The sequence below is a fragment of the Heteronotia binoei genome, chromosome 1 (genome assembly GCF_032191835.1).
Source record: "Heteronotia binoei isolate CCM8104 ecotype False Entrance Well chromosome 1, APGP_CSIRO_Hbin_v1, whole genome shotgun sequence".
Classification (NCBI taxonomy): domain Eukaryota; kingdom Metazoa; phylum Chordata; class Lepidosauria; order Squamata; family Gekkonidae; genus Heteronotia; species Heteronotia binoei.
In genome coordinates, this window is record NC_083223.1 from 270,283,423 (window position 1) to 270,306,231 (window position 22,809).

Here is a 22,809-nt window from a genome sequence, read left to right on the forward strand (position 1 = left end):
GGATGAGAGAGCAAGGTTTCCAACAGGGGTGGCCAAACCGTGGCTCAGGAGCCACACATGGCTCTTTCACGCTCTTGAAGCCCCCCAACCCCACCCCATTGGCTGGCTTGGAGAAGGCATCTCTCTCTTTGAATCACTGTATAGATTGTATAAATTGACAGAACTAGCGTCAAACACCATCGGCACTGTCAGACGAAGTTACTTTAATTGTATTGACTGGTTTTTAATGTTGTTAAACGTAAAGTTTTATATTGTTAAATTAAAGGTTTTATCTATTATTGTATGTTTTATGAAATGCTGTTAGCCGCCCTGAGCCTGCCTAGGTGGGGAGGGCGGGATACAAATAAAATTTATTATTATTATTATTATTCGAGCCAAGCCAGACAGTGGCTTGGAGACTGCATTTGAAGTTGCTTTCTTTCCACCTCCCAGCCTGCCCCCATCTATTTGCTGCCTTCCTTCCTTCCTGTCTCAAACATCTGACATTCACATCTTGCGGCTCTCAGACATCTGACATTTATTCTATGTGGCTCTTACGTTTACAATTTCCAGGCCGCCCACTACACATTAGCTCCTTAATATGATCCCCACCCTCAACATAACATTGTATGACCATGTAAATGAAGCAATTACTTATGCTGGGCGTGCAAATGCAGATTTATAAATCCATTCAGCATGCTCAGTAGGTGTCCACTGCCTGTAAGTCTTCATCTGTACTCTACTTTTCTGTCTGCCAAGACCCCTGGTCCCTTATCTGCAACCTTGGAGGCATAATTTTTTGCTAATAATGTCGCCATTTCTTTGGACATCTTTGTTAAAATACCTCTTTTTACCAATTAACTGCTGGCTGGGTATTAACCTTTCCATTCACTTGTCTCACTTCAGCTCAGATTTCTAATCCAGGTGTGCCAAACTTGCTTAACGTAAGAGCCACAAAGAATAAACATCAGATATCTGAGATTCCAAAAGACATGAACATTAGATGTTTGAGAGCCGCAAGACAGGAAGGAAGGAAGGAAATAGATTGAGGAAGGAGAGGTGAAAAGAAAGCAACTTTTAACTTTAAAGGCATTCTTTAAGTCACCGGATGCCCTTGTCTTGGAGAAGTGCTGTAAAGAGACAGATGCCTTCTCCAAGCCAGCTGACGGTGCACTGGGGGCTTTGAGAGCCACACAATATGTGTGAAAGAGCCACAGTTCGGCCACCCTGTTCTAATCCATTTCACTCACTCAGATAGAATGGCCGGTTGAGGGGAGAGATGTGGGGGCCAAAGGCTCCTGAGTCTTGATAGAACAAATCCAGGATCTTGAACTTCTCTCTGAATCCAGCCTGGAGAGAGGTGGACTCCAGGGACTGGCACAGGAAATGTGTGTGGAGCAAAAACTGGATTCCCAACGTTTGTCTTTCTCTCCCTCCCAGGTCGGTGGAAAGACACGCTTGAGGCCTCCTCCGCCATCTCCTCTGTGTGCTGAAGGGAAAAGGCTGCCATGCAGCCAGCTCAGTACGGGGGGAGGCAGGATCTCTGGGGAGATGTGGGACAGGCAGTAGGGATGCTTCTGTGTTCAGATGATCGGGGCTCCTTCCTCTTGATTCTCGTGTTCTCTGTTGGGAAGGCAGAAAAACGGTCACCACCCCTGTCTAGGGTGGTTTCTGTAGACAAGCAGGACAACTGGAGCATTCCTTTTGATTGGGTCCAAATCCAAATGCCTCCATAACAATATTGAATTTTCCCATGGAAAGGAACATAACATCTCTCGGCTTGGCTTCGCGAACGAAGATTTAAGAAGGGTGCAATAGTCCACGTCTGCTGCAGGCTCGCTGGGAACATAACATAACATAAGAACATAAGAGAAGCCATGTTAGATCAGGCCAATGGCCCATCCAGTCCAACATTCTGTGTCACACAGCGGCCAATATACACACACACACACACACACACTGTGGCTAATAGCCACTGATGGACCTCTGCTCCATATTTTTATCTAACCCCCTCTTGAAGGTGGCCATGCTTGTGGCCGCCACCACCTCCTGTGGCAGTGAATTCCACATGTTAATCACCCTTTGGGTGAAGAAGTACTTCCTTCTATCCGTTTTAACCTGTCTGCTCAGCAATTCATCGAATGCCCACAAGTTCTTGTATTGTGAGAAAGGGAGAAAAGTACTTCTTTCTCTACTTTCTCCATCCATGCATTATCTTGTAAACCTCTATCATGTCACCCCTCAGTCGACGTTTCTCCAAGCTAAAGAGCCCTAAGTGTTTCAACCTTTCTTCATAGGAAGGTGTTCCAGCCCTTTAATCATTCTAGTTGCGCTTTTCTGAACTTTCTCCAATGCTATAATATCCTTTTTTGAGGTGCGGCGACCAGAACTGCACACAGTACTCCAAATGAGACCGCACCATCGATTTATACAGGGGCATTATGATACTGGCTGATTTGTTTTCAATTCCCTTCCTAATAATTCCCAGCATGGCATTGGCCTTTTTTTATTGCAATCGCACACTGTCTTGACATTTTCAGTGAGTTATCTACCACAACCCCAAGATCTCTCTCTTGGTCAGTTTCTGCCAGTTCACACCCATCAACTTGTATTTGTAGCTGGGATTCTTGGCCCCAATGTGCATTACTTTGCACTTGGCCACATTGAACCGCATCTGCCACGTTGACGCCCACTCACCCAGCCTCAACAAATCCCTTTGGAGTTCCTCACAATCCTTCCTGGTTCTCACCACCCTGAACAATTTAGTGTCATCCGCAAACTTGGCCACTTCACTGCTCACTCCCAACTCTAAATCATTTATGAACAAGTTAAAGAGCATGGTCCTTTATCATATGGCCATCTTTGGCCCCTTTTCTTCAAGGCCGGTAGCCCCCTGTGGCTGAGGAGACCCCTCTGGTTCCAAAATGCTCCCTGGAGGGCTGGAGGTGGAGAGAGATGTCCCCCTTTGGGGCTCTTCTTACCACCTCTTTCTGCTGCTCTTCACTATGAATTGGCTCTCTGTGTTTTTGGTTCCCCTCCCCCCATGGACCAGCTTTCAGTGAGGTAACAAAATGCTTCCTTCTCCTTCTTGCAGGCGGGGGTGTCCTTTGATGAGGTGGTCGTGATCTTCACCCCGGGGGAGTGGAGCCTGCTGCGCCCGGCCCAGAGAGCTCTCTACAAGGAAGTCATGCTGGAGAATTTTGGGAACGTGGCCTCTCTGGGTGAGGAGCCTTTTCTCCTTCTTGCTGTGAGGAGTGACTGTGAGGTGTTCCTTAGGGAGGAAGGAGGAGGTCAGGCTGCCTGCCCTGGTCCCATTGGTGGTCTCTGCCCCCCCTCCGCTCTCCTCCCTCTGGTGTGGGCAGGGCTCTGTGCTCTCCTTGCAGAGAGGAGCCCCTGCCTGGCACTTCTGGGCCTGAACCCCCCTGAGAGGGCATCGGAAGAGGTGCCAAGAGAGGCCTGGTCTGGAGATGGTGGGAGGCTCTAAGTAGGGGCTTCCCTCCAGTCTGGGCTGAGACGTGCTGCTGCCTCTGCTGTCATTTCAGTTCTCAGCTGGCCTCTCCATCTCAGCTTGGCATGGAACAGGCACATGACTGCCAGTGTTATGCCAGCACCCCTCTCGTTGCCTAGCGCCTCAGACTGCCCCAGAAAAAAGCAAAAAAAAATTCACTTAAAGCCTTCCCCCCCACAAAAGCTTATATCCAGAATAAAACTTCGTTGGTCTTAAAAGTGCCCAAAGAGATATTTGTTTTGACTCCCAGCTGCCAACTTCCTTTGTTGTCTTCCTTTCTCTTGATGTTGAATAAAAATCAGCCCTTTTAAAAGAATCACCTCACTGTTTTGTGGGGAAATGCTGCACCCACATGCAGGTCTGCGCACACAGAGGCCGAGGTCCCAAGAGGCCCAGAGTTGGGGACACATGAGTGCCTAGCCACATATCCATGCTCCTACAGAGTCTCAGTATGAGGAAAGAGGGATGAGTCTTGACCCCATACGATACCCCTCTTTGCCGCTCCCATTGCTTGCCTCTGTGTGTCTTTCTGGAGGGACAGTCAGTCTGGCTCAGAGTGAGATCCAGATGGGCAGCCGTGTTAGTCGGTCTGCAGCAGCAGAAAAGGGCGAGAGTGCAGGAGCACCTTCAGGACTAAGAGGATTTGTGGCAGGGCATGACCGTCAAGAGTTACGGTGAGCAGAAGCAGTAGTGAGTGGTGAGTATCAAAAGCTCAGCCCCTGCCACGAATTTTATGAATTTATTATTTATTATTCATTAAATTTTATTATTCATTAGGGTGCTCTTTTCAGCTGGTTGGAATGGTTGAATTGAGGAGCACACAAAAGAGGTCTAATTTTGTGGGTTTCCCCCCCAATAAACAGGTCCTCCGATCGCCAAACCTGATCTCATATCCCGGCTGGAAGAAGAGAAAGAGCCGTTTCTCCTGGACTGTGATGGATTGGCAGGTAGGGGGGCTTCAGAAGTCTGTCTTGGGAGTGGGCGTGGCCTGCGCTTCCTTCCAAGGGCTGGAGAATTTCAGTGGCTTTGCTTGTTCTTGCAGTATGCCCTGCAAAGGGCTTGGGGGAATAGAGGATGCTGAAATGGTGCCTGTAGATCTTCAGCCCAGGACAAGAGGTGGTTTCCTTCTGACTCCTCTGATGGCCCTTTTGCCAAGTCCAGCTCAGTGTTGTCCACTCTGGAGGGAGAGTTTTTCAGAGCAGGGTGTTGGCCAGACCTCTTTTGCCTGCAATCCTTGATCTAGAGATTCCAGGTCCTGATCCTGGCTCTCTGGGCCTGCAAAGCAGAAAATATGTGCTTTATGGTAGAGTTATGACTCAAAGCAACCCCAGACTGCTGTCCTGGCCATGGGCATGGAGCAGGGTTGCACGTGATTGTCAAAGTTCTGGTGCCTACAAGACGCCGATATAAAATCCAGCCTCTTGCAGGGGAAGTCTTGGTTTGGTGTAGTGATTAAGTGTGCGGACTCTTATCTGGAGAACCGGGTTTGATTTCCCACTCCTCCACTTGCAGTTGCTGTAATGGCCTTGGGTCAGCCATAGCTCTGGCAGAGCTGTCCTTGAAGGGTAGCTGCTGTGAGAGCTCTCTCAGCCCCACCCACCTCTGTCTGTTGTCAGGGAGGAAGGTAAAGGAAATTGTAGCCTTCTCAGAGACTGAGATTCAAAGTTAATGGAGGGGTATAAATCCAATATCATCATCATCTTTCTTTCTTTCTTTCTTTCTTTCTTTCTTTCTTTCTTTCTTTCTTTCTTTCTTTCTTTCTTTCTTTCTTTCTTTCTTTCTTTCTTTCTTTCTTTCTTTCTTTCTTTCTTTCTTTCTTTCTTTCTTTCTTTCTTTCTTTCTTGTCTCTTCTGTTTAATACACGATTGCGTGTTGACTGGAACTACCCACCAGGCCTCTTCATATGTCCTTGTGTTCATTAGTGGTCATTACACATCTCAGCTAAAAGCCATCCAGTGAGTCATTAACACACCATGCTGGATGATGACACGCTTCTCTCACAGGCATTGGGATGCAGACCTTTTCTTCCTCTTGCCTGTAAACAGCTTCAAACCCAGAACAAAGCCCTTCCTAACCTGGACACAGGGGCATTATGAGGAGAATCTGAGTCCAGAGCCTGCCGCAAACTCTGTCTCCAAGTTCATTCAAACACCCCCATCCGAAGACCTAACCACCGCAGCCCGTACCATCTCTGGTACATTCACATGTGATCTTCGAGGTTGTATATGCCAGCAAATGGCAGCGATGGCCTTCCACTCTGTTTGTCAGACAAGCAATGCAATCCCTACACAAAAGAAAGAATGGGCCGAAGAGTGGCAGCCCTTAAACAGAGAAGTGTAAAGGAGAAATTAAAAAGCACAATTGCTGAAATCAAATTTACCCACAAATTCAGAACAATGGACCCCCCAGGACTGAACAGAAAGAGTTCTGCTCTTTCTACCCACCAAAGAATTCACACAGGGGAGAAACCATACAAATGCCTCGAGTGTGGAAGAAGTTTCAGTAACAATTCATCCCTTAGTGTCCCATCTCAAAATTCATGCAGGACAGAAACCCTATAAATGCCTAGATTGTGGGAAAAGCTTCACTGAAAGTTCCACTCTTACTTCTCACCAAAGAATTCACACAGGGGAGAAACCATATAAATGCTTGGAGTGTGGGAAAAGCTTCACTCAACGTTCTGTTTTTGCTTCCCACCAAAGAATTCACACAGGGGGAGAAACCATATAAATGCTTGGAGTGTGGGAAAAGCTTTACTCAACGTTCTGCTCTTGCTTCCCACCGAAGAATTCACACACGGGAGAACCCATATTCTTGCCTGGAGTGTGGTAAAAGCTTCAGGCAGAAGTCAAAACTGACTTCCCACCAAAGGATACACACAGAAACCATATAACAGCCTAATGCAGGGGTGGCCAACGGTAGCTCTCCAGATGTTTTTTGTCTACAACTCCCATCAACCGCAGCCAGCATGGCTGATGGCTTGGACTGATGGAAGTTGTAGGCAAAAAACATCTGGAGAGCTACCGTTGGCCACCCCTGGCCTTATGTGTGGAAAACCTTCAGGTACAGCAGAAACCTTACTTCAGGTCAAAGAATTCACACAGGGGAGAAACCATACAAATGCCTGTAGTGTGGGGAAAGGATCCATCCAGGGGTCGTTTTTGTACAAAAATAGGTGGTGGAGCTCATTCAGGGATTGTTATGCAGCTGCAATACTATACAATGGACAAGGAGGTGGCACTCTCAGAAGGAGGAGGTGGAACGCTCAGAAAGGTTCAGGAGCTGCGCTCCTGTGAGCTCAGAGTTCCGTCAGAATGCACCCCTTACTTCCCACCAATGCACATGCACGAGAAAGGATATTCATAATTTCCATTCAATTTATGAATGTTTCTGCGTTGTGTATTTTCATAATCTCTGTAAAGTTCAGTTCTTCATCAGGAAAAGTACCAAAGATCAGAGGCAGCCTCTCAGCCTCGACAGTTCATTAGTGCCGAAGGAACAGGAGGCTTATTTCTTGTGAATTATGATCAACTGCTGTCTGATGTCTGAAAAACTTGTTTTAAAAATGTATTGCAGTTATCAAGACATGTTGTTTTCAATCTAGTATAGTTCCTCTTTTGCAGAATGCGTTTTGGGTCCAAATGTTTGCATGTGGTGAACAATTGCATGTTCAAGTTCAAAATTTTATTTCTTTTTCTTTGTCCTCCTCTATCAAAAATGTCACATGAAGGGTTTGATCAGGCTCTCTACTGGTGGCTTCCAGTTCGAAAAGGCCTTCTATTGGGTGAGCGTGTCATATGTGCCGGGCTTCCCATTGTACCTCTCTTTTTGCCCATGAAGTTTAAAACTGACTTGCCAAAATCTTAGGGAACTGTAATGCTTATCTGTTTCGCTTATTTTGAGAATGTTATTAGATCCAATTTTTACTGTGTGCTTTTTTTTGTGCTTGTATGATTTAACTTTCACCTGTTCATCAAATTGTTGCCTAATAAAGAGGATGCTTTATTTAAAATAAAACCATGATCTCTAAGAGGTTCTCTGTTTGTTCTGCTGACACAAGGTGTGAAGTCTGAGCTTGACTATTTCATTGCACTGGCAGAGATAAGTCTCTTAGAAAGTTTGCTCTGTTAAACCCTCATGGGGTGATTCTGCTTGAATTGGTGTTCTTAGCAGGCTGGATTGAAGGGATTGGCCATCGCATGCACAGCCCATCACAGCCTGGACCCCTTGTACCTTCAGGACCGCCTCTTCCCCCTCTGCTCCAAGACAGGTGGGCTCCTCTGAGCAGGTGCTCCTCTGCAACTGGGCAAACAGAGTAAGTGCCTGTTCTTGTGCGCTTGGGGGAATAGCGGATGCTGAAACGGTGCCTGTAAATCTTCAACCCAGGACAAGAGGCAGTTTCCTTCTACCTCTTCTTATGGCCCTTCTGCCAAGTCTAGCTCAGTGTTGTCCACTCTGGAGGGAGAGTTTTTCAGAGCAGGGTGTTGGCTGGCCCCGTCTTGCGTGAGATCCCTTGAACTAGAGATTCCAAGGTGTTAAAGCAGGGTGAGATTCGGTGGGTGTTAAAGCTGCAGTACTGCAATCCTAAACTCTGCTCACAACTTGAGTTCGATCCCCAGCGGAAGCTGGGTTTTCAGGTAGCTGTCTCGAGGTCGACTCAGCCTTCCATCCTTCCGAGGTCGGTCAAATGAGTACCCAGCTTGTTGGGGGGGGAAGTGTAGGTGACTGGGGAAGACAATGGCAAACCACCCCGTAAAAAGTCTGCCGTGAAAACATTGTGAGAACGACGTCACCCCAGGGTCGGAAACGAATGGTGCTTGCACAGGGGACCTTTCCTTTCCTTTCCTTAAAGGCCTTGAGCCGCTTGTGAGCGTGATGCCAGTTTAAAGTTTCTTGGAGAATTTGTAATCCCATATAATTATAAAAAACATTAAGCAGTGGGGAACGCAGTGGAAGTGTCGCTGTAAGCGTTTTTTGAACGGGGACATCTTCTTTAAGAATTTCTGGAGCACCCCTGTGCTGGAAGAGTTTTAATCAAACTCCAAAGTTGACAGCCTCCACACTGGGGCTCCTTTTTGGAAGATTATTTAGGAATTTTGTAATTCTTTTGTCAGTTTTGCTTCTTGTACATGCACACCGTTGTTACGTAGTGGTTTGGTCACTATAACCTTTGGTTGTTTATATCATTGTTCCTAAAGTGACTTCTCTCCCACCTGGAGACTGGCAACCTTAAGCCTTGTGACCCTTTGCTGAGGGATATCCTAATTTCTTTCACTCATTTGCCCGTTTCTCAGACACTCTGCTTGCATTTTTTCCCTCCTGGCTCCCTTGAAGAAGTGCCAGCTCCTTTTCTTTTGGGAGGGGGAGTCTCAGTTCCTGACTCAGTGGGTGGGGGGGAAACTGAAGAGAAATCAGAGGCACTTTATACCTGATTCCCTCCCTCCCTCCCTCCCCTACCTTCCCTCCTTCCTTCCTTCCTTCCTTCCTTCCTTCCTTCCTTCCTTCCTTCCTTCCTTCTTCTTTCTCTTTCTTTCTTCTTTCTTTCTTTCTTTCTTTCTTTCTTTCTTTCTTTCTTTCTTTCTTTCTTACTTTCTTCTTTCTTTCTTTCTTCTTTCTTTCTTTCTTCTTTCTTTCTTTCTTTCTTTCTTTCTTTCTTTCTTTCTTCTTTCTTTCTTTCTTTCTTTCTTCTTTCTCAAAACCTTCCCTGTCTCCAAGGGTTAAAGAGAGAGATCGAGAGACCTCCGCAGTCCTAGAGAGGCACATTTTGCAGGCTGCACTGGGGGAGGGGGAAGAGCCATTTCCTCCTTCCCGAAAAAGCCCCTCTGAATCAACAGGGGCTTCAGCTGGAACAGCTGGGAAGGAATCTGGTGAGCTCCAGGAGGCTTTGGAGGGGGGGAATGTGGGTTGGGGGGCTGCAATGCAAGACCCAGAGCAGAGAGAAAGAAGAGGAGGGCATGTAGCAGAAGGTGAAAAAGAGCACTCCCCCCCCTCAGTTTCTTCCTTGCCTTCCTGGGGACCCCCTTTTTCCTCCTGCCCCAGGGAGAGCCGCCTTGTCCTTTTGTGCAGAACCAGAGCGGTTCTTGCAGAGGACCTGAGCGCAGGATCTGAATCCAGCACCTTGGGAAATTGGAGAAAATTCAAGCAGCTTTCAGGAGAGCATTTTTAAAAGGAGGGAGGCGGGCTGAGAGTGAGATTTGGGGCAGGGGAGAAAGAGGGAGGAGATTAAGGAGGAGGTCTGGAGGGTGATTTCCGTTGCAGGAGCGGGGTGGCTGACAGAAGGCACTATCCAGAAAAGCTGAGGCAGCTTGGGGTTGCTAATGTGGGCACAGCGGCTGTGTCCCAGGACCCTCAGAAGACCTACACCATAGAACAGAATCTGAAGAGCGGAAAGGGGGATTTTTGGAGGAAATCTTTCTCAGTAGGCTTGCCAGCTTCCAGGTGGGCAGGCAAGAAGTACTAAGGCATCCACGATAAACCAGCCTCAAATATGAAAAAAATTCATGGATTCGAGTGTGATTATATATTGTACTTTTGTATAAGTTCTCCTGGGCTGCGATGGATTGGCAGGTAGGGGGGCTTCAGAAGTCTGTCTTGGGATGGGTGTGGCCTGCGCTTCCTTCCAAGGGCTGGTGAATTTCTGTGGCCTTGTTTGTTCTCACAGTTTGCCTGCAAAGGGCTTGGGGGAATAGCAGATGGTGAAACGGTGCCTGTAAGATCTTCAGCCCAGCGACAAGAGACGGTTTCCTTCTGCCTACCTCTGATGGCCCTTTTGCCAAGTCCAGCTCAGTGTTGTTCCGCTCTGGAGGAAACCCCCAAGATTTCCCCATTTCTGAAGCCATAAGCCGCTCTGTCCTGTGGTTGGCGCTCCAGAGGAACTGGTTGAGGCCACTGTGTGAGACAGGAGGCTGGTCTAGATGTCCCTCAGCCAGTCACTGTCCCAGTGAAATCCTGTCCTCCATCTAATTGTCACAAGCTACAGATTGTTCATACCATCTAAGCTGCTACATATGTGTAGAGTAGCCAGGAGATCCTATGATTTTCTGCCGTCAAGAAGTTCCAGGTCTTTAGTGTTATCCAGGGTGCATCTCGAGGAGGTGAGATAGAACTGCCCAGCAAACTATTTTCCATCCCTCACAGGAATGTGAGCATCGTGCTTTCCAGGAGATGTGACAGAGCTCTTTTAGCTCTCCCCAGCTGTGACTTGAGTGGATTGAAAATCTAGATATTAGTAGATATGTTGAAGCATAAAGGGTTGTCTCTCTTAACCCTTCTCTTGCCCTTCTTGACTTCTCCTTTGTGAAGTCCTTGACCTCTGTATCCTGTTGTTGGTCTTCCAAAGGAACTGGCTGCCCACTGTGTGGGACAGGATCTGGACTAATCCTCACTGGTCTGATCTCAGCAGAGCTCTTCTGATGCTCTTATGAGGGGGAAGGCCTCGGCCTCTCTGCCCTGTACCTGGTCCTCCAGCCTGTACCTGGTCCTCCAGAGGAACTGGTTGAGGCCACTGTGTAGGACAGGATGCTGGACTAGATGGATCCTTACTTGTCTGATCAAGCAGGGCTCTTCTGATGCTCTTATGAAGGGAAGGCCTCGGCCTCTCTGCCCTGTTCCTGGTCCTCCAGAGGAACTGGTTGAGGCCACTGTGTGAGAAAGGATGCTGGACTAGATGGATCCTCACTGGTCTGATCCAGCAGGGCTCTTCTGATGCTCTTATGAGGGGAAGGCCTCGGCCTCTCTACCCTGTTTCTGGTCCTCCAGAGGAACTGGTTGAGGCCACTGTGTGGGACAGGATGCTGGACTAGATGGATCCTCATTTGTCTGATCCAGCAGGGCTCTTCTGATGTTTTTATGAGGGGAAGGCCTCGGCCTCTCTGCCCTGTTGTTGGCTCTCCAGAGGAACTGGTTGAGGCCACTGTGTGAGACAGGTTGCTGGACTAGATGGACCCTCACTGGTCTGACCCAACAGGGCTCTTCTTTGAGGGGAAGGCGTTGGCCTCTCTGCCCTGTTGTCGGCCCTCCAGAGGAACTGGTTGGCTGCTGTGGGAGATAAGAGGCTGAGTGGACCCAGCAGGTCTCTTCGTATGTTCTTACATTCACTGCTGGGGATCACATACACCTCTCAGCTCAAACCCATCCAGTGAATCACTAACAAACCATGCTGAGTCTCTTACAGGCATTGGAAGGCAAACCAATTCTTCCCTCTTTTTTGTAAACAACCACTAACCCAGAACAAAGCCTGTCCTCACCTGGACACAGAACCTGAGTCCAGAGCCTGCTACCAACTTTGTCCCCAAGTTCACTCGGACACCACCATCCCAAGACCTAACCACACCAGCTGTACCCATCTCTGGTACATTCACTTGTGATCTTCCAAGGCAGTATATGTCAGCAAATGGCAGCAATAGCCTTCCGCTCTGTTCATCGGACAAATAGGTCAGTCCCTATAGAAGAGAACAAATGGAACTAAGAAGATGAAGATATTGGATTTATATCCCGCTCTCCACTCCAAAGAGTCTCAGAGCGGCTCACAATCTCCTTTACCTTCCTCCCCCACAACAGACACCCTGTGAGGTGGGTGGGGCTGGAGAGGGCTCTCACAGCAGCTGCCCTTTCAAGGACAACCTCTGCCAGAGCTATGGCTGACCCAAGGCCATTCCAGCAGGTGCAAGTGGAGGAGTGGGGAATCAAACCCGGTTCTTCCAGATAAGAGTCCGCACACTTAACCACTACACCAAACTAAGAGTGGTAGCCCTTAAACATTGAAGCTTCAAAGAGAAATTAAAATGCACAATTGCTGAAATTAAATTCATTCACAAATTCAGAACGGTCCGCCCCAGGACTGAACAGGGATATAGGATTCTTATCTCACAGATGCTAATTCTTGGCCCCTGATTATCTCTTTTTTGTTCTAATCTTAACTATTTAGAATGTGCATGGTGCTTTTGCATCCTGAATTCCTGTTTTGTAATACCTCTCCCACTTACTGATGGAGTTATAAAGACTGAGAGATTAACATTCTGATTAGGTATGGGGAAGAGGGTCTTGACCAGTAGCGGACTGGGACTAAAAATATTGGTTGCCAGGAGACATAGAGGGCCCACCCACAACTATAAGAAATAAATTTTTTAAAAAACACAACTGGAAGAAAGGTACAATTAAAGCTTTTGCGAAATCAGTGTGTATATATTTCAGTAATTGCAGCGTGCATGTATTGTATGTATTACTGGCAGCATACAGTAGCTACTAAATGTCAATACAGATTGCATTTTCTCCAGGGGAGCTGATCTCTGCCAGCTGGAGCTCAGGTGTAAAAGCAGGAGATCCCCAGGCCCCACCTGGAGGCTGGCAACCCTAAATACAATGCAAATTTGAGTTGCATGACAGTAATAATAACTGGGACTTCAAGCCACTAAAAGGTCATTAACATTTTTTAACGTATCGTCTAATGTTTCAGGGGGCCCACTTGCCATCGGGCAAGCCGACACCCTGGCCAGTCTGCCACTGGTCTTGACTCCAAAAGCTTAAACCTGGAATACCTCGTTAGTCTTTAGGTGCTACTGGATACAAAATTAAGTATTTGCGGAAATTGCCATATCATCACACCGGGTATCCCTTTCTTTCAGCAGGAGACGTGTGGCAGTCAGCGAATGAAGCAGAAGAACACACTTTGATGGAAAAAGAGGCTACGTATTCGGATGTGAAAGAGAAGTTTGAATATTTGGATGCATCAAGAAAGGAGGACAGAAAATACCCACCCAAAGGGAGGAATAATTCCAGTCTTTTAAAGAGGGATCAGTCTGTACAGCAAAATAGATGTCAAGTAGGTAGCAGGAATGAGAACACTGCAAGAGGAGAGGATTTCACTGAAATATCAGTTATTCCTGTTCAACAAAGGATGTGCAACAGAAAGAAAAAATATAAATTCCTGGGGTGTGGGAAAACCTTCAGCCAGAGTGCACCCCTTACTTCCCACCAAAGAATTCACACAGAAGAAAAACCATATAAATGCCTCATATGTGGGAAAACCTTCCGTCAGAATTCCAGTCTTGTTTCCCACCAAAGAACTCACACCGGGGAGAAACCATATAAATGCCTGGAGTGTGGGAAAAGCTTCATTCACAGTTCACATCTTAATGCCCATCAGAAGAAGCACACAGGGGAGAAACAATACACATGTAATGAGTGTGGGAAAAGCTTCAGTCAGAGTTCTAGACTTGTTTCCCACCAAAGAATTCACACAGGGGAGAAACCATATACATGCCTGGAGTGTGGGAAAAGCTTCAATCGCAGTTCACACCTTAGTGTCCATCAGAAAATTCACACAGGAGAGAAACAATACAAATGTAAGGAGTGTGGAAGAAGCTTCTGTCAGGGTTCCAGTCTTACCTCCCATCAAAGAATTCACACAGGGGAGAAACCATATAAATGCCTAGAGTGTGGGAAAAGCTTCCGTCACACTTCGAGTCTTACTTACCATCAACGAATTCACAGAGGGGAGAAACCATATAAATGCCTAGAGTGTGGAAAAGGCTTCAGTCAGGATTCTGGTCTTGCTTCCCACCAACTAATTCACACAGGGGAGAAACTGTATACATGTCTGGCGTGTGGAAAAAGCTTCAGTCGCAGTTCAAACCTTAATGTTCATCAGAAAATTCACACAGGGGAGAAACAATACAAATGTAAGGAGTGTGGGAAAAGCTTCAGTCAGAGTAGCCATCTTAGTTCCCACCAAAGAATCCACACAAGGGAGAAACCATATAAATGCCTGGAGTGTGGGAAAAGCTTTAGCCAGAGTTGCAATCTTAGTTCCCACCAAAGAATTCACACAGGGGAGAAACCATATAAATGCCTGGAGTGTGGGAAAAGCTTTACTCAGAACTCAAAACTGACTTCTCACCGAAGGACGCACACAGAACCGATATAACAGCCTAATATGTGGAAAAAGCTTCAGGCACAGCAGAAACCTTTCTTCAGATCAAAGAATTCACAGAGGGGAAGAAACCATACAAATTCCTGGAGTGTGGAAAAAGGTTCTTTAAGAGTACAAACCTTACGTCCTACCAAATGCACATGCACGTTGAGAAGGATTGTAGCGTATTAATAGTTTTAATTAAATTTATGAATGTTTCTGCACTGTATTTTCATAATCCCTGTAAAGTTCAATTCTTGATCAGGAAAAGTACAAAAGATCAGAGCTGCCTCTCAGCCTTCACAGTTCATTAGTGCTGAGGGAACAGTAGGTTTATTTCTTGTGAATTACGATCAGCTGCTATCTGATGTCTTGAAAACTTGTTTTAAAAATTTAATGGCAGTTATCAAGACATGTTGTATTCCACCTAGTATAGTTACTTGTTTGCACAATCACTTTACATAAGAACATAAGAGAAGCCATGTTGGATCAGGCCAATGGCCCATCCAGTCCAACAGTTTACATTTGCGACGCAAAAGCCGCGGGACTTTGCGGCTCTTCCGGGTTCTGCGGAGTAATTAGTGCGAAATACGCGCAGACGCTGCGCGGTAAAGAAGGATGTCGCTCCCGAGTAAGGTCAGTGCGAAAACGCTCTCTGTGTCACACAGTGTCCAAAGTGTTTCAGGACCAAGTGGTTTTTTTTTTGGAGGACAATCGCATGTTAAAGTTCAAAAGTTTCTTTCCTCCGTCTCCTCTATCAAAAGAGTCTAATCAGGCTTTCTACTGGTCGCTTCCAATTGGAAAAGGCCTTATATTGGGCGAGCATATCACATGGGCCGGGTTTCCCATCGTACCTCGCTTTCTGTCTATCAACTGTAAAACTGACTTGCCAAAATCTCAGGGAACTGTAATGCTTATCTATTTAAGTTTCAGAATGTTAGTGGATGCAATTTTTATTGTATGCCTTTTTCTGTACTTTATGATTTAACTATCAACTGTACATCATATTGTTGCCTAATAAAGAGGATGCTTTATTTTAAATAAAGCCATGATCTCTAAGAGGTTCTCTGTTTGCTCTGTTGACATAAAGCATGAAGTCTGACCTTGAATATTTCATTGTACTAGAAGAGATAAGTATCTGAGAAAGTTTGCTCTGTTAAACCCTCATGGGGTGATTCTGCTTGAATTGGTGTTCTTAGACTGAATTGAAGAAGAAGAAGATATTGGATTTATATCCCACCCTCCACTCCGAAGAGTCGCAGAGTGGCTCACAATCTCCTTTACCTTCCTCCCCCACAACAGACATCCTGTGAGGTAGATGAAGATATTGGATTTATATCCCGCCCTCCACTCCGAAGAGTCTCAGAGGGGCTCACAATTTCCTTTACCTTCCTCCCCCACAACAGACACCCTGTGAGGTAGATGAAGATATTGGATTTATATCCCGCCCTCTACTCCAAAGAGTTTCAGAGCGGCTCACAATCTCCTTTACTTTCCTCCTCCACAGCAGACACTATGTGAGGTGGGTGGGGCTGAGAGGGCTCTCACAGCAGCTGCCCTTTCAAGGACAACTCCTGCGAGAACTATGGCTAACCCAAGGCCATTCCAGCAGCTGCAGGTGGAGGAGTGGGGAATCAAACCTGGTTCTCCCAGATAAGAGCCCGCACACTCACCACTACACCAAACTGGCTCTCCAAGTGACTGAAGTGATTGGCCATCACATGCAAAGGCTGTAACAGCCTGGGTCCCTTGTACCTGCAGGACTGTCTCTTCCCCCTGTGCTCCTCCAAGATGCTTGGGCTCCTCTGAGCAGGTGCCTCACTGCAAATGGGCAACATTAGGCAATTGCCTGGGGCGCCGGCCCTTGGGCTGCGTGTTGTTTCTGGGTGCTTAGGGGTCGGAGCAACTCCCCTGGCCCCTCAGCGCCCAGAAACAATGGCGCTTTTGCAACTGACTTGATGACGTCACCTCAGTCTTCTTGGGGGGGGGGGGGGAGTTGGGCATGTGTTGGGGTTCTGCCTCGAGCGGCGGAACCATGCGCGCCGGCCCTGATCAAAAGCTTTACCGAAATCCAGATAAACAACGTGTTCTATTTTTAAAATTTCTGCTTGGTTCTACTATCCCAGGGGTGGCCAACGGTAGCTCTCCAGATGTTTTTTGCCTACAACTCCCATCAGCCCCAGCCACTGGCTATGCTGACTGGGGCTGATGGGAGTTGTAGGCAGAAAACGTCTGGAGAACTGCCGCTGGCCACCCCTGTACTATCCTAATTCCCTTCGCCCCGTTTATTCTAGGGGTGGCCAAACTGTGGCTCGGGAGCCACATGTGGCTCTTTTGTACATATTGTGTAGCTCTCAAAGTCACCATTGCCCCTGTTGGCCATCTTGGAGAAGGCATTTCTCTCTTTAAATCACTTCTCCAAGCCAAGGCAGCCGGCGGCTTCGGAAATGCATTTAAAGTTAAAGTTGCTTGCTTTCTACCTCTCCCTCCCTTCCTTCCTTCCTTCCTTCCTTCCTTCCTTCCTTCCTTCCTTCCTTCCTTCCTTCCTTCCTTCCTTCCTTCCTTCCTTCCTTCCTTCCTTCCTTCCTTCCTTCCTTCCTTCCTTCCTCTGATGTTTCTTCTATGTGGCTCTTGATTTAACAAGTTTGGCCACCCCTGGTCTCTTCCATGTCACACCCTGTTCGATTGTTTTGCCTCCCTCTGTGTATCCCACCTTGAGTCCAAGCAAGAAGGGTGGAGTATAAATGCGGTAAATTATATTAAGGAACAAAATCCCCGCTCAGCCTTAAAGCTTGCCTTTAACAAGGCTGACCAGTTACTTTTTCTTAGCCTAGCCTACTTCACAGGGTTGTTGTGAGGATAAAACAGGGAAGAGGGAAAGAAAGCGGAGCACCACAGGGACAGTGGCTCAGCGGTAGAGCATCTGCTTGGTAAGCAGGAGGTCCCAGGTTCAATCCCCGGCATCTCCAACTAAAAAAGGGGTCCAGGGAAATAGGTGTGAAAAACCTCAGTTTGAGACTTGGGAGAGCCGCTGCCAGTCTGAGAAGACAATACTGACTTGGATGGACCCAGGGTCTGATTCAGCATAAGGCAGCTTCATATCTTCATTTATGTTCACACCTGTCACGAGCCTCCTAGGAAGAATGATGCAACAAATATATAGTCCGACTATATATACTCCGACAAATATAGAGTCCGACTCTTTGTGACCCCATGGACAAAGTCACGCCAGGCCCTCCTGTCTTCCACCATCCTCTGATGTCTGCTCAAATTCATGTTAGTTCCATCACTAACGCTGTCCAGCCACCTCATCTTTTGCCGTCCCCTTCTTCTTTTACCTTCCACCTTTCCCAGCATCAGGATCTTCTCCAGCGAGCGCTTCTTTCTCATTGGGCGGCCAAAGTATTGGCACTTCAGCTTCAGCATCTGACCTTCCAGGGAACAGTCTGGGTTGATTTCCCTGAGGACTGAGTTTACAGTTTGCCAAGTTTACAGAGTTTACCAAGAGTTTACAGGGCATTTAGTACAGGGCCTACTGTAAGCTCTAGCTTGCATTTCCCCTCCTGGCTCCCTCGAAGGGCTGAAATGCTCTCTAAGCAGGGATTCTTTGGGCATTATTTGTGGCATTATTCACCAGCGTGGTGTGCCACAGTGCCAGTTCCTTTTCTTTTGGGAGGGGGAGTCCCAATTCCTGACTCAGTGCGTGTGTGGGGGGACTGGGGAGAAAGCAGAGCCATTTTACACCTGATTCCCTCCCTGCCACCCCCATTCCTTTTTCTCCTTTCACCAAGGGTTGCTTAAATTCATGTTAGTTCCATCAGTAACGCTGCCCAGCCATCTTCCCCGTCTCCAAGGGTTAAAGAGAGAGAGAGAGAGCTCCGCAGTCCTAGAGAGGCGCATTTTGCAGGCTGCACTGGGGAGGGTGGAAGAGCCATTGCCTTGGCTGCCCCTTGCCAAGAAAGCAGCTCTGAATCTCCAGGGCTTCTAAGGTCTGAATGGCTGGGAGGGACTCCGGTGAGCTCCGAGAGGCGTTTGGTGGAAGGGGGAAAAAATGTGGGCTGGGGGCTGCAATGCAAGACCTAAAGCAAAGAGAAAGGAGGGGAGGGCATGGAGCAGGGGGTGAAAGAGAGCACTCCCCCCCCCCCCCCAGTTTCTTCCTTGCCTCCCTGGGGACCCTCCCTCCTACCCCACGGAGAGCCGCCTTGCCCCCTTTGTGCAGAGCCAGGTGGTTCCCGCAGCGGGCTTGAGCGCAGGATCTGAATCCAGCACCTTGGGAAATGGGGGGAGTTCAAGTGGCTTCCGGGGAGCACATTTCAAAAAGGACGGACGCGGGCTGAGAGTGAGATTTGGGGCAGGAGAGAAAGAGGGAGGAGATTAAGGAGGAGGGTTGAAGGGGAGATTCTTTTTTGGGGGGGGGGGCGGTGGCTGATCGGCTGAGGGAGCTGGGAAGGGATGCTGATGTGGGCACAGGAGCTGTGTCGCTGGACGCTCAGAAGACCCACCCCATGGAACAGAAAGAATCTGAGGAGTGCAAAGGGGGATTTTCAGAGGAAATCTGCCTCCTCTCAGTATCCAGGCTGTGCCCCTTCTGTTTTGGAGAAATGGGTGGGTCAGCTCTCCTTCCCCTCTGGTTGCCAAGTCCAATGCAAGAAATATCTGGGGACTTTGGGGCTGGAGCCAGGAGACTTTGGGGGTGGAGCCAGGAGACTTTGGGGGGGTGGAGCCAGGAGCAAGGTTGTGACAAGCGTAATTGAACTCCAAAGGGAGTTCTGGCCTTTACATGTAAAAGGACCACACACCTTTAAATGCCTTTCCTCCATTGGAAATAATGATGAATAGGGACAGTTTCCGTTCTGAGCTGGAGCCTCCCACTTGCTGCCTCAAGTCAGGCACTCCATCCCATCCCGTTAGGACTCTCCTTCCTCATTCCCCCCACATTCTCCATAAATATACTTGGGGGAGGGGGTCAGGCAGGAGGGTTAGCCTTAGCTAGGGTGCTAGGCAATCTAGGGCTGACCGTGCTGAAGGAAGGGCAGAAGTTTTGAAGAAGCCTTTCCAGGGGAGGAGGGGGATGGACTATCCCCATATAGAATGGCCGGTTGAGGGGAGGGATGTGGGGCCAAAGGCTCCTATCCAATCTGGTGTCTTGAATCACGCCCCTGAATCCAATCCGGAGAGAGGCTCACTCTGGGGACCGGCACAGAAAATATGTGCTTCGTAAAAAAAGGTTCCCCACCCTCTTTCTTTCTTTCTCTCCCTCCCAGGCAGGAGTGGAAAGACACCCTGGAGGCCTCTTCTGCCATCTCCTGTATGTGCTGAAGGGAAAAGAACCGCCATGCAGCCAGCTCAGGTATTGCGGGGGACAACTGGGGACATGTGCAGCGGATAGTACATAAGAACATAAGAGAAGCCATGCTGGATGAGGCCAATGGCCCATCCAGTCCAACATTCTGTGTCACACAGTGGCCAATCCAATCCTCCATCAGGAGGCCCATCAGTGGGGCCAGGACACTAGAAGCCCTCTCACTGCTGCCCCCCCAAGCACCAAGAATACAGAGCATCACTGGCCCAGACATAAGAACGTAAGAGAAGCCATGTTGGATGAGGCCAGTGGCCCATCCAGTCCAACATTCTGTGTCACACAGTGGCCAAAAAACCCAGGCTCCATCAGGAGGCCAATCAGTGGGGCCAGGACACTAGAAGCCCTCTCACTCCTGCCCCCCCAAGCACCAAGAATACAGAGCATCACTGGCCCAGGCATAAGAACATAAGAGAAGCCATGTTGGATCAGGCCAATGGCCCATCCAGTCCAACATTCTGTGTCACACAGTGGCCAAAAAACCCAGGCTCCATCAGGAGGCCCATCAGTGGGACCAGGGCACTAGAAGCCCTCTCACTGCTGCCCCCCCCCCCCAAGCACCATTCGATGAAATTGCTGAGCAGTCAGGTAAAAATGGATAAAAGGAAGTCCTTCTTCACCCTGAGTGATTAACATGTGGAATTCACTGCCACAGGAGGTGGTGGCGGTTACAAGCATAGACAGCTTCAAGAGGGGGTTAGATAAAAATATGGAGCAGAGGTCCATCAGTGGCTATTAGCCACAGTGTGTGTGTGTGTATATATATATATGTTCTTATGTTCACCAAGAATACAGAGCATCACTGCCCCAGACATAAGAACGTAAGAGAAGCCATGTTGGATCAGGCCAATGGCCCATCCAGTCCAACATTCTGTGTCACACAGTGGCCAAAAAACAAGGCTCCATCAGGAGGCCCATCAGTGGGGCCAGGACACTAAAAGCCCTCTCACTGTGCCCCCCAAGCACCAAGAATGTAGAGCAACACTGCCCCAGAGAGAGATTTCCAACAATATCCTGTGGCTAATAACCACTGATGGACCTCTGCTCCAGATGTTTATCCAATCACATGGGACGCCCTTGTTGCTATTGGTGCAAACCAGCCAGTTTTTCTTTCCTTTTTAATAGTAGAGATGCTTCCTTCTTTGTAACGCTCAGAGGGTCAGGCTCCTTCCCATTGATTCTGGTGTTCTCCACTGGGAAGGCAGAAAAACCATCCCCCACCCCCTTGTCTAGGGAGGTTCGACTTTTGATCTGGCCAGACTCCAAATGTCTCCATAACTTTTCTGAATTTCCCATGGAAATCAATTTGGCCCTTTATCATACAGCCACCTGTGGTCTCCTCCTCACCAGGCTACTGTGGCTGAGGACGGCCCCTCTGGTTCCAAAATGCTTCCAAGGGGCTCTTTTCGCCACGCCTTTGTGCTGCTCTCCAACTGTGGATTGACTCTCTTGTTTTTCGCTTCCTCCCTTGACCAGCTTTCCAGAGACCAACTTTCCAGCGAGGTAAAGAAACGTTTCCTTCTCCTTCTTGCAGGCGGGGGTGTCCTTCGAAGAGGTGGCCGTGATCTTCACCCCGGGGGAGTGGAGCCTGCTGCGCCCAGCCCAGAGAGCTCTGTACAAGGAAGTCATGCTGGAGAATTTTGGGAACGTGGCCTCTCTGGGTGAGGATTTTTTTCTCCTTCTTGCTGTTAGGAGTGAGTGTGAGGACGCCCTTAGGGAGAAGAAATGTGGTCAGGCTGTCTGGCCTGGTCCCAGTGGCTGGTCTCTGTCCCCCTCCAGTCTCCTCCCTCTGGTGTGGGGAGGGCTCTGTGCTCTCCTTGCAAAGAGGGGGCCCCTGCCTGGCAGTTCTGCGCCTGAACCCCCTGAGAGGGCATCAGAAGAGGTGCCAAGGGAGGCCTGGTCAGGAAATGGGGAGCGATTTAAGCAAGGGCTTCCCTCTGAGCTGGGCCTGGGCTGAGATGAGGCTGTGGAAGGAACTCTGCTGTCTCTGCTATTTTTTTAGTTCTCAGTTGGCCTTTCCATCTCACCTTGGCGTGGAACAGGCCCAGAACTGCCAGTGTTATGCCAGCACACCTCTAGTTGCCTAGGGCCTCAGCCTGCCCCAGAAGATAGAAAAAGGGTTCGCTTGAAGCCATTCTAGCCTTGCTTTCTCTCCCCGGCTCCAGTCTGGTAGAACTCTCTGCCCGAGAATCTCTACACCCTGTGAAATGCGCTAGAGTTCCGCAGGGCATGGAAAGCAGGGATGTTCTGTTGGGCGTTCAGTCGAGGACAGCAACCGTCCCGTCTTGGTGCTTTTACCTCCCTGCCCTTTTCCCCGCTGTAGGGTTTTAATGCCATCTTTCGTTAGATTGCTGGGTTTTAATCTGTTTTGAGGAAAGGTCCCCTGTGCAAGCACCAGTCGTTTCCGACTCTGGGGTGATGTTGCTTTCACGACGTTTTCACGGCAGACTTTTTACAGGATGGTTTGCCATTGCCTTCCCCAGGCCTCTACACTTTCCCCCCAGCAAGCTGTGTACTCATTTTACTGACCTCGGAAGGATGGAAGGCTGAGTCAACCTCGAGCCGGCTACCTGAAAACCCAGCTTCCGCCGGGGATCGAACTCAGGTCGTGAGCAGAGCTTAGGACTTGCAGTACTGCAGCTTTAACACTCTGTGCCACAGGGCCCAAAAGATAATCTGTTTTAGTTTATATTTAATACGATTGTATTGTACACTGTTGTGAGCCTGGTTTTACTGGGGAGGTTCGTTGATGAATCTGATTAGTTGTTAAGTGCTACTGGACCCCATCTCTTTTCTCCTGGTTTGGATTGGTTAGATTTATGGGCACACAAAAGAGGTCTAATTTTGTGGGTTTCCCTCCCTTGATAAACAGAGCCCCTGATTGGCAAACCTGACCTCATATCCTGGCTGGAAGAAAAGGAAGGGGCGTTTCTCCTGGACTGTGATGGATTGGCAGGTAGGGGAACTTCAGAAGTCTGTCTTGGGACTGTGAGGGGCCTGCGCTTCCTTCCAAGGGCTGGTGAATTTCTGTGGCCTTGTTTGTGCTCGCAGTTT

At 48.4% G+C, this 22,809-nt stretch overlaps 1 protein-coding gene across 1 annotated transcript in view; it reads left to right on the top strand.

Moving 5' to 3' along the window:
* LOC132582668 (zinc finger protein 420-like) overlaps window positions 1-22,809 on the top strand; it is a 103,599-nt gene that overhangs the window by 75,267 nt on the left and 5,523 nt on the right. Inside the window, exons 2-4 of the mRNA XM_060254382.1 lie at window positions 3,074-3,200; window positions 4,351-4,434; window positions 13,111-14,405. Coding sequence (XP_060110365.1) covers window positions 3,074-3,200; window positions 4,351-4,434; window positions 13,111-14,405 — 1,506 coding nt within the window. The remainder of the gene's footprint in view (window positions 1-3,073; window positions 3,201-4,350; window positions 4,435-13,110; window positions 14,406-22,809) is intronic.